Below are 12941 nucleotides of genomic sequence, written 5' to 3'. Positions count from 1 at the left end.
TGCTTCTTAGAAGTATGTCAGTAGTTGCATGTATGTTTTTCACCTGCCCCACCCTTTCTCCTGATCCCCCAAGAGAATTTTTCGAAGTATTTCCCACCCAGCTCATCCACCCTAGAAATGTCCTTGGCAGCACCCTGAGGCCCCTGCTCCTGTGCCCCCTCCCACCACTTCAAGGCTGAATGGGGAATGAGTCCACTGTACACACAGGTGTAACCATTGTGTGTCCTTGACTGGGTCACTGACACATCAGCTCTTAGAGGCCTGAAAGTAGCACCTGTTTCAGAATATTTCTCTTCTCTCCCCTATGATTAGATAACGTGGGCTCTTTTTCTCTCTCTTTCCCTAAAAACCTGTGAGAAAGAGGATATTGCACTGAGAGGTAGAAGACTACCTCTCATTCTGGGCATTCAACTTGGCTAGTTATATACTATTTTATTTATATAGAAAATAGACTATCTTCTACCTCCTGGTTTGGTTAACCAGGGAAAAAGAAAAAAATTCCTGCAAAGTTCTCATCAGCTAGGTATTTTCTGACTAAGTTTGAATTTGTGAACATGTTCGCCTTTTCCTTTTCTATAGAGATGAAGAAGAAAGTGAGGGAGTATGGGTAGGAAAGGTGGACCTTCTTTCTCTGGACCTGACTGAACTTTAAAACTTCTCTACTAATTAACCAGCACTGGGCTCTACACTTTGCTTAACCCTGGGAGCAGGTCATCAGCCTTTGACCTCAGGCCTCCCCTTCTCACCAGCTCCATCCCCCATCCTAGCCTCTGGAACCTCATCCAGATTTAGAGGAAAGAACCAGTTCAGAGGGATTGCCTCAGACCACACTATCTCCACTCGCCTAGACCTGTGGAAGATTAGCAACCATGCTTTCCAATGGGATAGGAACTGTAGCTGCTGGAAAAAGGTAAGAGGGGTGAGCTTTCCCTTTGCATGCCCTCACTGGGTTTTCTGACCTCTGAGGGACTCACCAGGATGACCTCGACACCTTCGAGAAGACCAGGCCCTCTCCCTGGTAGTTTTAATCAGATTTGTTTGGAAGATGTCATTCCAAGTGCCCTCCCCCCCACTCCCTTCTAGGGGTAAGGCCTTTCCCTAAGCCACACCTTAGATTCTTAACCCAAGAAACAAAGGGGATATCTTCCCTTGTACAGAGATGCTACATCAGTGTCAGCCCTCACAGCAGTCCAGGAGATACTCCAAGGGGAATTGCTGGGCCTGCCATACATCTGAAAAGAGGGCAAATTTAATCTATGAGGACCTCCTAACTCCCTTTTTGCTCCTCCTTCCACTCAATTCCCCCCTGCCCCACCCCCGTCACATCCCCCATCCCCCCACCCAAGGTCTCAGTGACCTTTGACAAAGGACTGCAGCCCTCAACATCACACACATCCCCTTCTTGATCGGGTGTTTTACAGGAAGCTAGAAGTGAGGCTGTGGCTTGACCACCTTGGTTTTTCTTTGTGCTTAACAGAGTTCCTAGGGCCCCCTCAGCCTCCACTTGTATTTCCAAATGTAGCTGAAGGACAAAATGGGAAACAGAGGCAAGCAAGCTGAGGAGAAGAGTGGCAAGATTCTCTCTGCTTCCTCACCCTGCCTTCCATAGCTCCCTCAGTGCCTCTGCTCTCCCATTCTGTGCCTCTGTTCTTAAAAGGACTGCAGGGTTCACTTCAGATCATGCAAGAAGCCAAGTACCCCTCAGCTGCCCCCAGCATCCAGCCAGCCCCACACTTGCCCAGCAGACCACTTTGGTGAGTTCTTTCTTCACTGCGTGCATAACCTGCTTTTCTGCTGGGGGAAGATTGAGAAGACTCAGTACCCTCGTACAGACTCCCCTCTCTAGACCTTAGGGCCCCAAATCAGCCACAGGAAGTTCCTGGCCCCTCATGTCTTATCTACAAAAACATTACAAGAGAGTTCATCTCTTGGTTTACTTAATTGGGTGTCCCAATTCTCCTAATTTGGCAATTTCATGATCTCATTTTTTTAAAAAGTGAGATTAGTTTTATTTACTTTGGCGAACACACGGTGGAAGTTACTAAAACGTCTAGGAATCAGAAAATGATGAGGGCCTGAACTAAGGCAGCGAGAGAACAAGGAAACAGAATGCATAGAATCTAGGGTGTGACTAATGAGAAGGGTAAGAGGGAGAAATCCAGGGTGGCTCTCAGGTACCTGTGGGTCCCATTTGCTGAGTTGAAGGGCACAGAAGGAGAAACATGTGTGTGGGTGAGAGTTATGAGTCCAGTTTGCTCGTATTTCACTAAGGAATCTGCAGGACATCCAGGTGGAATTGTCCAGCAAACAACTGGTCTGGAACTCAGTGGAAGGATTAGGCTGGAGCTAGAGACTTGGGTGTTTTCAGCACATTGATTGTGGCTTTGCCCCATTCATTCCTTCTTAACCCTCTCATGTTGCTGAAATCCCTCTGCTGAATCAATCAAAATCCTCCCAATCCTTTAACATCCAGGTTAAAAATCCATCTATTTCTGAGGCCTTCCCTAATCAGCTTCTGTTAATGTCTCCTCCAACTGACCTAAGTTTTCATTGGGCACTAAAGTTCTCTGCCATTTTTCTTGTGTGCATGTCCCATCTCACCAGTTGGAAACTTTGCATTCGTTATATCTTCCAGCATGAGGCCTTGGGCACACAATACTTCTAATAACCTCTGTTGCTTCAATAGTTGATTCTAATTTCAACATGACTATGGCCAGGCAAGTGAAACTATCCACTTGTAAGGAGTCCAGGACTGGACTTGTCCTGGGCCCTTGAACTTTCCAAAGATTTTGGCCCTCCTCGTGGCCACAGCAGGTGGGATGGTAATCTATGCTTTACTGGGGCAAATCTGTGGTGGGCAGTGGGACAGGTGATTTCTCAGCCTAGCTTAACTCGGCTTTCTGTCCCCCTATAGGAGTGTATGTCTTCTCTCCTTGCTGCTTATTGGCCTCTGGGGCTGTGTGACCTGTCATTGGAGCCCTGGGGAGGACATCTGCACTGCCAAGCCTCGGGACATTCCCATGAATCCCATGTGCATTTACCGTGCCCCAGAGAAGAAAGCAACCGAGGGCGAGGGCTCAGAGCAGAAGATCCCCGAGGCCACCAACTGGCGGGTCTGGGAACTGTCCAAGGCCAATTTCCACTTTGCCACCACCTTCTATCAGCATCTGGCAGACTCCAAGAATGACAAGGACAACATTTTCCTGTCACCCCTGAGTATCTCCACAGCTTTTGCTATGACCAAGCTGGGTGCCTGTGACAACACCCTCAAGCAGCTGATGGAGGTACAACCCAAAGCCCTTCTGCCTAACCTCCTTGCTGGAACACCCAGGAGAACATCTATGTGTTGGTCTAGAGCCCTTTAGAGACTTTGGGTGGTATCCCAGTCTCTTTGTGTTACTTTTTCTCTTTCTCCTTCCTACCCTTTATTCTTCTTTTATCCATTTATTCATCTAGAAAACACGAGCTGAGCATTTATGCTGTGCCAGGCACTGTGTTGAAGGGACTCACAACTATTGGTCAGGGGCTGACTGGCACTGTGCTCGTCACCCATGTTAGCTAGGCTGCTTTACCAGACCCACCGCTATTTTCTTTTGGCTTCTACAGGTTTTTAAGTTTGATACCATCTCTGAGAAGACATCTGATCAGATCCACTTTTTCTTTGCCAAACTGAACTGCCGACTCTATCGAAAAGCCAATAAATCCTCTGAGTTGGTATCAGCTAACCGTCTTTTTGGAGACAAATCCCTTACCTTCAATGAGACCTACCAGGACATCAGTGAGATGGTATATGGAGCCAAGCTCCAGCCCCTGGACTTCAAGGTGAGTTGCAGATGTCATCCCTGACCTCAGAGTTCTTCTTCTCCGCTCAGAAATTAAAGAGATAGAGAAGCAGGATCCAAATTAACACTGCTATGGTAGTTGAAGCAGGTGGAGGTGTCATAATACTATAAGTCGGAGCCCCTGGGATATGTATTCTTGCTTGAAACCTGAGAAATCAATGTAATCTCTGGATTGTAGAGGCTGCTCTGAAAAAGTTATGTAAAAGTCCTGCAACAAAGAAATCTACTGACTTTATTCAACCAGTATTTCTCAAGCTTTTTGGACCACATGGGCATCTCTCCTGCCCTCCCCCCAACTCCTGCGTCACTCATTAGCTTCCCAGAGAACATATCTCATGAATACTCATAAAAGTTCAAATTTCCAGAGTCAGAGAAGATAATATTTTGTTTTCTTTTCTCAGACTATATCTTTCTCCTCTTCTGTTTCTTTATTTCTTCCTCTTTTTCTTTCCTTTCTTTCTCTTTCTTCTGGTACCATTTATTAACGATATGGAAGCTTCACGACACTATACTAGATATGTGAGGTTTCCGCAATCTGGGTTAGAGACATGGCTTAACCAAATGGTGGGAAAGAGCAGAGGGATGATGGACAAAATAAAGTGCTTCACGGAGAAATGGAGAAGCCAATTGAATAGCACAGTTGGGTAGGTTTGTTTCCTGTTCTCTTCAGGGAAATGCAGAGCAGTCCAGAGTGACCATCAACCAATGGATATCCAATAAGACTGAAGGGCGTATCACTGATGTCATTCCCCCAGAAGCCATCAATGAGTTCACTGTCCTGGTGCTGGTCAACACCATTTACTTCAAGGTACTCAAAATGTCCCTGGAGAGACCTCAGGGATGACTTGTTTTCCCTCCAGCTTACCCTCTTTCATACCATTGGGCATGTGTCAGTAGATCTTTTTGAGAAATGGTACATGCATGGTCTGGGTAAAATACAAATTTGCTGAGTCTAGAGTCATGTCTAGGGCTGTGGCTACTGGGCTGAGGTCCAAAGGGGGCCTGGTAGTGTCTCTGGGCCCAAGGCAAAGTGTACACACTCACAGACCCAGCATGCTCAGCAGCAAGGTGTGCGTGGTAATAAATTCTCATATATATGTGACGATTTCTCCTGTCCTTAATTAACTCCATTTTGAAATCTGGAACAAAATGACAGAGTCTATAGACAATCCTCAGTGATGAGATATTGTCCATCATCTAGAGCAGCTTCTGCAGTGACTCAAAATTCCTCTTGCCTGAAGCTTCTGAACCTCCTGATGCCAGACTAACCTCAAACTTTGCAGAGGCCTTGTTACATGATCATGCAGACTCAGAGAGTCAAGAGTTCTAAAGACTGTTCCAACTTTATTACATTTAGGAAGGATGAGGGAGGAGGTACTGGGAATAAACAGACCATTGATACTCAGGAGGGCCTCCAGCTTAACGCAGGTTGAATTGTGCCCTTCCCGGGTCATGCTCCAGATACACTCTTCTCCCCCACTGGGCCCAGGGGGTTAGCCAGTCACTGCTGTTGTCAATTATTCTGTTGCTTGGGGGGTCCCTCACCCTAAGAATGGAGTAGGTTGCATTTCTGCAATGTGTACTGCCCTTTACAATTTATGGAGCACTTTGCCTTTTATTAGTCCTCCTGATCTTCATAACATCACAAATGTGAACTTGGGCTGCTCAGACAGTTTACTTAATTTAAATTCTGAGTCTTCCATTTCTGACTGCAAACTTGAGCAAGTTACTTGACACTTTTCTATGCCCCAACTCCTGCATCTATAAGATGGTAATAATGATACATCTACCTTACACGGTTACTGAAGGGATTAAGTTAATGAACATAAAATGCTTGGAGCAGTGCCTGGCACACAGTAAGCATCCTTACAAATATTAGTGATAACCAGCTCCTAATCTTACAGATGAAGAACCACCACCCAAAGAGTTAAATGACTTGTCCCAAAATCAAAGAGCCAGAAGATGACAAGGAATGATAATTACAACTCAGAAATGTCAAAGGAGTGTCTTGTATCCCCTCCTTCTTTGAACAGAAAGTTGGCCAGGCCTCACTCTCTGCCCGTCAGGACTCCCAGATGACCCCCTGGGGTTATTACCTCTGTCTGGCTTTATTCATCAGGGACAGAGCCCAGCATTTTGAAGGATGGCCTTTGAGAAAGAGGCTGGTGGGAGGCAGAAAGCAAAAGGCAATTAGATTTAAACTCCAGAAGAGACTTGCAAAGAGGCCAGTAGGTTGTTCTTGTTTTTATTTTTCTTGTTATAAAAGCAAATAGTCACTGCTGAAAATCTGGGAAATACAGAAAAGTTCACAGAAAAAGAAACGACTCATGATTCTATCACTCTGACACAGTCAGTGTTAAGACCTTTGCATGCATATCCCTCTAGCCTTTGTTCTTAAAAATTACACTTACATATTAATGTAATAAAATATTGTGACTACTTCCCATGTCAATATTCTCCTACGGATGTTTTTGGTCTTCTTGCTTTGTGATTCTCCCACCTGGCGTCTTCTTCCAGGGCCTGTGGAAGTCAAAGTTCAGCCCTGAGAACACAAGGAAGGAACTTTTCTACAAGGTCGATGGGGAGTCGTGTTCAGTATTCATGATGTACCAGGAAGGCAAGTTCCGCTATCGGCGCGTGGCAGAGGGCACCCAGGTGCTTGAGTTGCCCTTCAAGGGTGATGACATCACCATGGTGCTCATCCTGCCCAAGCTTGAGAAGAGCCTGACCAAGGTGGAACAGGAACTCACCCCAGAGGTGCTGCAGGAGTGGCTAGATGAGCTGGCAGAGACACTGCTGGTGGTCCACATGCCCCGCTTCCGCATCGAGGACAGCTTCAGCGTGAAGGAGCTGCTGCAAGACATGGGCCTTGAGGACCTCTTCAGCCCTGAGAAGTCCAGGCTCCCAGGTGAGTGCAGGAAGGACTTTCCTCCTCTCTCTGCCCCCAAAGAAGTCTGACCAAAGGTGGAAGAGATGGGGAAAGAGTAGAAAAGGGCAAATCAGGACACCTGGATTCTAATCCCGGTTCTACTGCTAACTCAGGGAAATCCCTTCCCTCTCAAGGTGTCAGTTTTCTCTTCTGTAAAACGGGACGTTGGCTCTTGGATCTCCACAGGCCCATATGGCACTGGAACCTTTTGAGTCTGTAACTGATAGAAGAGATGGGACCAGGTAGAAAAGAACTTGAAAAGCATTGGAAAATTCAGAGCAAGGAGACAGATATGATTAAGAGCCAGGGACATCCGGGTCCCACAAAATAGGCATAGCTGACATGTAATAGCCCTTCTTCACCTGATATTCCAAAGGGCTCATGTGATTTCTAAGGTCACATGGACAGATACAGTCACCCCCTTCCCAGTTTTGATACTTTGATAACGGTGTTAAGTTGGTTTGGTTCTTCCAACCCACCATCCTTTAAAAATATGCATTAAAATCTCTCTCTCTTTTTTTTTTTTGGCCGCACTGTGTGGCTTGTGGGACCTTAGTTCCCGACCAGGGATTGAACCCTTGGCAGTGACAGCACGGAGTCCTAACCACTGGACTGCCAGGGAATTCCCTAAAATCCCTCTTTTTTAAAAAGGAGTTTACAACGTTAGTTAATTGGATTTACCTTTAATGGTCTGTCCTTAAACTAAGTCTGAAAACCACTCCCAAAGTGTTGCCACACTGGAAGGGAAGACATTCCGACCAGATGGAGTGAGTTTTTCTTTAAGAACAGAGTTCACCCCACCCCCCAACCCCCCATGAGCTGAAGCAGGAGATTAAATTCACAGGAGCCAGGCTGAATAAACCCAAAGTACTTTATTATTTTTAACATGTATTTATTTTTCAGGGTATCATTAAGTGAGGGTCCAGGATTTCTTTCTATTTTTCAAAAAAGCCCCAAAGGACCTCTTAATTTAAACTGAATTCCTTTCTGTGGGTTGAAGCCAACTTTCTCCCATTTCACAGAGCTTTCTCTGGTCTTCCTTCTAGGTATTGTTGCAGAAGGCCGGAACGACCTCTATGTCTCAGATGCATTCCACAAGGCATTTCTTGAGGTGAGTACACCTCTCTTCGCTCTCTATTCTTCTGCTGCTTTTTTATTCTCATGCTGCTTTATTATTCAATACATCAATATCTCATGTGATTACTAGCTTTGGAGTTGTCCCTCCACTGGCTCTTACAGTGTAGACAGCAGATGTGTGAACACTAGGAGACAGCTGTGGAAAAAGGCATGATTCCAGTGTCCCTCAAACCCCAAATCTGTAGCGCCCTCCTCCACGAGGACTGCTACAATATAGCCCTGACTTGAAGCCCTCATGGTCTAATTGTTCCACCCTCCATCCTCTACCTCTCCTGGGAACATAGACATTAAGGGGAAGGTGACACAGGAAAAGCAGCCAGCAAAGGCATTCAGAGGAGGAGAACCAGGAGAGGATGAGCTAATGGAAACCCAGGAAGGAGTATTAAGACAATGGAAAGCATCTAGTAAGAAGATATTTTGAAAAGTGACCGAGGTGACTTTTCCCTGAGGAATTTGGACAGTGCAGTAGGGGCACATGCCTAGTTGTAATGGCTGAAGAGCAAATGGAAAGTAAGGAAGGGGAGCTGGTGAGTGCAGATCATGTCCTAAAGTGTGTTCCAGAAAACTAGAGCTCTAGACTACACTGCGGGTAACAGAACGTTAGATGGTCAAATAAATGTATATCCTCTTCTTGGGAAATTAACAAGAATTAATGCACATTGGAGTGCCGACGTCTGAGCAGTTCCATAGTGAAGAAAATGGTTCAGTATTGCTTAACCTAGTGTTGCCCCAGCTAAGACGCCCATGGAACCCTTTACTAGAGTAAGAGCTGCATAAAGCCTTTAGAACTTCTGGTTCTCAAACAAATACGGAGCTATATAGATCAATGGCATTAGCTTTCTGGGGAGCTTGACTCAGGATGGGGTCTGAGAATCTGTATATTTACAAAGCTCCTCAAGGAATTTTGATGCACAACCATGTTTGGGAACCATTTATACAGATTATTCTTTGGGGGAACCAGGCTATGAGGGAAATGTGATGGGCCAATGTTAGAGAAGGTCACAGGATTGAGGAAATTGCAAAGAAAGAAGATTGTGGTCAGAGAGAAAGGTTTCAGGGCATCGTGCTAGTAAATATAGTCGCAGAGTCCAAGCTCAGTGGGAAATATGTAGTTAGGAGGAAAGTGGAGGGATCAAGGGACAGGAGGAGGTCAGAGTAATTGTAATGGGAGTGAGGAAGTGTGATAGCTTAAAAAAACCAAAGGTTATATAGTCTGAGAGAAGGATAATGTAATTATAATCTCAAAAGTCTAGATGTTCTGAGAGATGGCAAGTTCAAGGTGTAGCCATGGACTGGTTTGCTTTAGTGAAGGTAATGCTCATTGGGTTTGATGAGATGAAAGACATGGGAGGTTAGAGTATTGAATGGGTCTCCTACCACGACATTTTAATTGTCTAGGTCACGTGATAGCAGGAGTTAGGATAGACAGAAAGGCTACGGGCTAGGCAACAAAATCCTCAATGTGGGAATATAATCCATAGAACAATAGATATTAGTGACCTATAGGACAACAGCAAGAGTAGAGGGATATATCTTAAAGACACTGAGGTCAGAACAGGGGATTTTACATGAGTAATGGATTAATGGTTTTGGAAGTAAAAACAACACTGATACCATATGGATTATGGAAGAAAGAGCACTTAGAAAGGCTGCAAGGGAAGATGAGTCCTCAGGGTTTTAACTATGATTGAGAATCTTCTTCCAAGGACCCCAAATAGAAGTGATCAGCTCAGACCTCCTTGAGGGCCTTGAGTAACTATTAAGAAGCAGAAGTTTACATTCATTTTGTCTACTTGAGCCCACTAAACAATGATGCAAGGCTCCTCCATGGCTCTTGGGAACCCAATACACACACCCCTACTGATTGTAGATCTCCTGAGAAGCCATTAAAAACCAGAATCTGATTCGAATAAAAGGATCCTGGTCTTACAAAAGCTCCAGTCTGCTCATAAATTTAGTACTAGAATGATCATGAAATAGATAGTATGGCCAGAAGGGAGGCGGTAAGGAAGGAGGGAGGGAGAGAACAGCATCAACCAGCTCCTGAAGACTCAGGGATCTGAAGTGCTTTCATTAGAGTCAGGGACAGAGTTTTAGTGACATTCTGGGTCCCCAAACAAAAGTTTCTAAAGATATCTCCCTCCAGACCTGTGCAGTTCTACTTAGCAGCAAGTTCAAATACCATCACTTCAGTCTATTACTCCAAGAAATACTCATCTCATCCAGCCAGAGGACCCTCCTCTTTTCATGGGCCCTAGTTCCTGAGTGGCTGCTTACAGTAGTTGTATCTGGGATCTTGATGCTCCAGGAGTGAAACTATCTCAACTGTAGTGCTCTAATCTGGAGTCAAAATGTCTTTTAGTATCTAGTACAATACCATATACAATGGTGCCAGCCAGAAATGTGACAACCTCGTATACATCCAGATTTCTGGTTTAGAGATTACCTGAATGGACCCTGGCACTTATTATTCAGCACAAGGCTTGGATGAATACAAGTGCTTACATCAATATTCAGTGGATGAAAGAAAGGCTAAAAGTAGGGTTCCAGAGGGAACCCAACCTGACCCAAGTGTACTTTCACCTGGAAAACAAATGGCATTTTGAGGAATTGCTGTGTCGATGGATGATTTACCTGCCTGTAATGAGCTGCAGAGTAGCTAATGTAGCAGTTTGTTTCCTATTTGACCTGCAGGTAAACGAGGAAGGCAGTGAAGCAGCAGCAAGTACCGTCATTGGCATTGCTGGCCGTTCGCTGAACCCCAGCAGAGTGACCTTCAAGGCCAACAGGCCCTTCCTGGTTCTTATCAGGGAAGTTGCTCTGAACACTATTATCTTCATGGGCAGAGTAACCAACCCTTGTGTTAACTAAAATGTTATCCTTTATAGTTCTTCCTATTTTGGTTTGTGAATAGAAGTAAAAATAAATACAACTACTCCCATATCTCACAATTACAAATGGACTTTGCCACCTGAAATGAAGACATTTCAGGAAAGGAGAAATGGATAGACGTGCTGTTGGGCATTTGGTAAAATGAGGCTTTCAATTGTTCTCTACCAGTGAACACATCTGGGTCAAGAAAGTGAAGAAGGGAGATACGTCACTGCTTCATCTTGACAGATGGTAGGCATCCTGAGAGGGCAGGGGGAGCTTGAAATCTAGGTAATCCCCTCATACTAAAAAAATCCAAACATTTTAAACGAATTAATCTCTATACAGAAAAGACAGAGATTCAAATCTGAATATTAAATCATTTAATTCTCAAACCACTCACATGCATAATGTTCTTTTACACAGTGTTAAAATAAAGAGGAAAATGTATTTTTATACAAACAGAATTTCAAGTATACATTAATAGACTTTTCAAATTACTAACCAAGTTGCTAAGATTTCATTCACATTGTTCTTAAAGCTGTTCAACGAGAAAGCTTTTGCTAAACTGCTTTAAATATGTTTATATAAACCCATATATTTTCACTTTCTCTGAATCTCCCTCCCCCAACCCCAGTCTCTGCCCACCCTCCTGCCCTCCCCCCTCCCCCGACACAACAGGGCTCCTGGGGCTCTAGGAGACATGCAACCCCACCAAGAACTATTGGCTTGTCATCAGGGGAAGGACAGAATCTACAGGAGGAGAGACTGAGAACGCCTGTCAAATTAAGGGAGAGAACAAATCTGATACTTAGAAACAACACAAATCAGGATCATATTTTGTAGCCTGTGATTCACTTGCCTTTTATTAAAAAAAAAAGTCTCAGCCTCCCACGAAACCACCCACAAGTTTCTGATAATTTGGTAGCTGAGAAAATAATTTAACATTGGGTACTTTCCCCCGTGAAACTTCTAAAATCAAGGTAGGCATTTTGAACTTTTTCATTTGGTTGTTTCTTTTTCCCTTTGGCTGGGGGTGGGGGGCAGCTTAAAAATGGTTGATTTCTGTGTTTACATTATGGCATTTAGTTAATTTCACGAGGTCCACCAAGAGTTCTCCCTCCTCAACTCTCCTCCTGAAGTAATCTGGCTTCAGGGCGAGGAACAGCCACTCTCCTTAGGAATTAAAGTGCATTTTTTCAGTAAAAGTGGGGTGGGGGAGGTGTGGTTTACACTTAAGTGATAATGATTAAAAGAGGGTGGGGTGAGAGAAAGTCCTACTCCTATATATAGGTATTTATAGTTAAGGTCATAATAAAAACAGATATTCTCTAAGGAAATAAGATGTACAAACCCAGTCGAGCACCCTCAGAGGTGCAAGAGTGCTAGCCTGGCTCACCGACTTTTCTGAGGCATCTTTATTAATGGAGTAATCGCTTCAGATGAAAGACACAAACCTCAAATGTTAGTTTTTTCAAAGGGAAAAAACAGACCGGTAGGTTCTTCTAGTTAAAAACTCTATCTCATTCCCTTTCAGGGATAACAACATTTTAGAAATTGATTGTCTGTTTTAATATGAATCCTTGATTAACAAGTTGTGAAAAAATGTTAGATAAGTTTGTTGCTTAGAAATATTATGGTAGCCTTTAGAAACTCAGGATGAGGAGGCATAGTTGGTCCTTGCTATCAATAAATATCAGCTGAGGGGAAGTTAAAATTTTCCTGTAATCTCTTTATTTGATAGCTACCACCAGAATCTTACTTTCTGTTTTCCTATAAATGCTTTACTATTTCTTGGGGGACAAACCCAAGAATTTTCCAAAGAGAAGTAAATGCTACATTATTAGCTGTATGAAGAAGTGATGAGAAGGGGGAAATTGTCCTGGATTCTGGCCTCTGAGTCCAGTGTGATCTGCTTTTCACAGTGACCAGTGGGAAGGCACAGTGCCAGGGACAGGTAGATGGGAGACAGCTGTCACCCACCATATAAGCACCATTGAGAACAGGTGGACAGATTTCTTTCAGACTATGTCCATCTGAAGGAAACCATATTTCGGCTACATTGACTTTTCTTTGAACCCTCCGTCTTGTCTTTTCTTCTCAGAGACAGCATAAGTGGGTCCCACCTGAAATTATGAGAAGCCAGGATGTCTAAGGGCAAT

General features: G+C 44.2%; 1 protein-coding gene across 1 annotated transcript; it reads left to right on the top strand.

Annotated features, from left to right (window-relative positions):
- The first annotated feature begins 786 nt into the window (after positions 1-786).
- On the top strand, positions 787-11248 carry SERPINC1 (serpin family C member 1). Its single transcript, XM_068541279.1, has 7 exons — positions 787-910; positions 2915-3284; positions 3607-3822; positions 4513-4650; positions 6360-6750; positions 7818-7882; positions 10603-11248. The coding sequence occupies exons 1-7, from the start codon at positions 870-872 to the stop codon at positions 10777-10779; spliced, it is 1398 nt and encodes a 465-aa protein (XP_068397380.1). The 5' UTR covers positions 787-869; the 3' UTR covers positions 10780-11248.
- The last annotated feature ends 1693 nt before the right edge of the window (positions 11249-12941 follow it).

The sequence above is a fragment of the Eschrichtius robustus genome, chromosome 3 (assembly GCF_028021215.1).
Source record: "Eschrichtius robustus isolate mEscRob2 chromosome 3, mEscRob2.pri, whole genome shotgun sequence".
Classification (NCBI taxonomy): Eukaryota; Metazoa; Chordata; class Mammalia; order Artiodactyla; family Eschrichtiidae; genus Eschrichtius; species Eschrichtius robustus.
Note: the sequence above shows the minus strand (reverse complement) of the source record. Positions and strands in the feature narration are given on the sequence as shown.

What these genes read in the sequence shown, in the direction of transcription:
- SERPINC1 (XM_068541279.1), top strand. Translation starts at nt 870, where the DNA reads ATGCTTTCCAATGGGATAGGAACTGTAGCTGCTGGAAAAAG. An exon ending in CCCTCAAGCAGCTGATGGAG is followed by an intron (nt 3,285 to 3,606) that starts GTACAACCCAAA and finishes TGGCTTCTACAG; the next exon opens with GTTTTTAAGTTTGATACCAT. An exon ending in TCCACAAGGCATTTCTTGAG is followed by an intron (nt 7,883 to 10,602) that starts GTGAGTACACCT and finishes TTTGACCTGCAG; the next exon opens with GTAAACGAGGAAGGCAGTGA.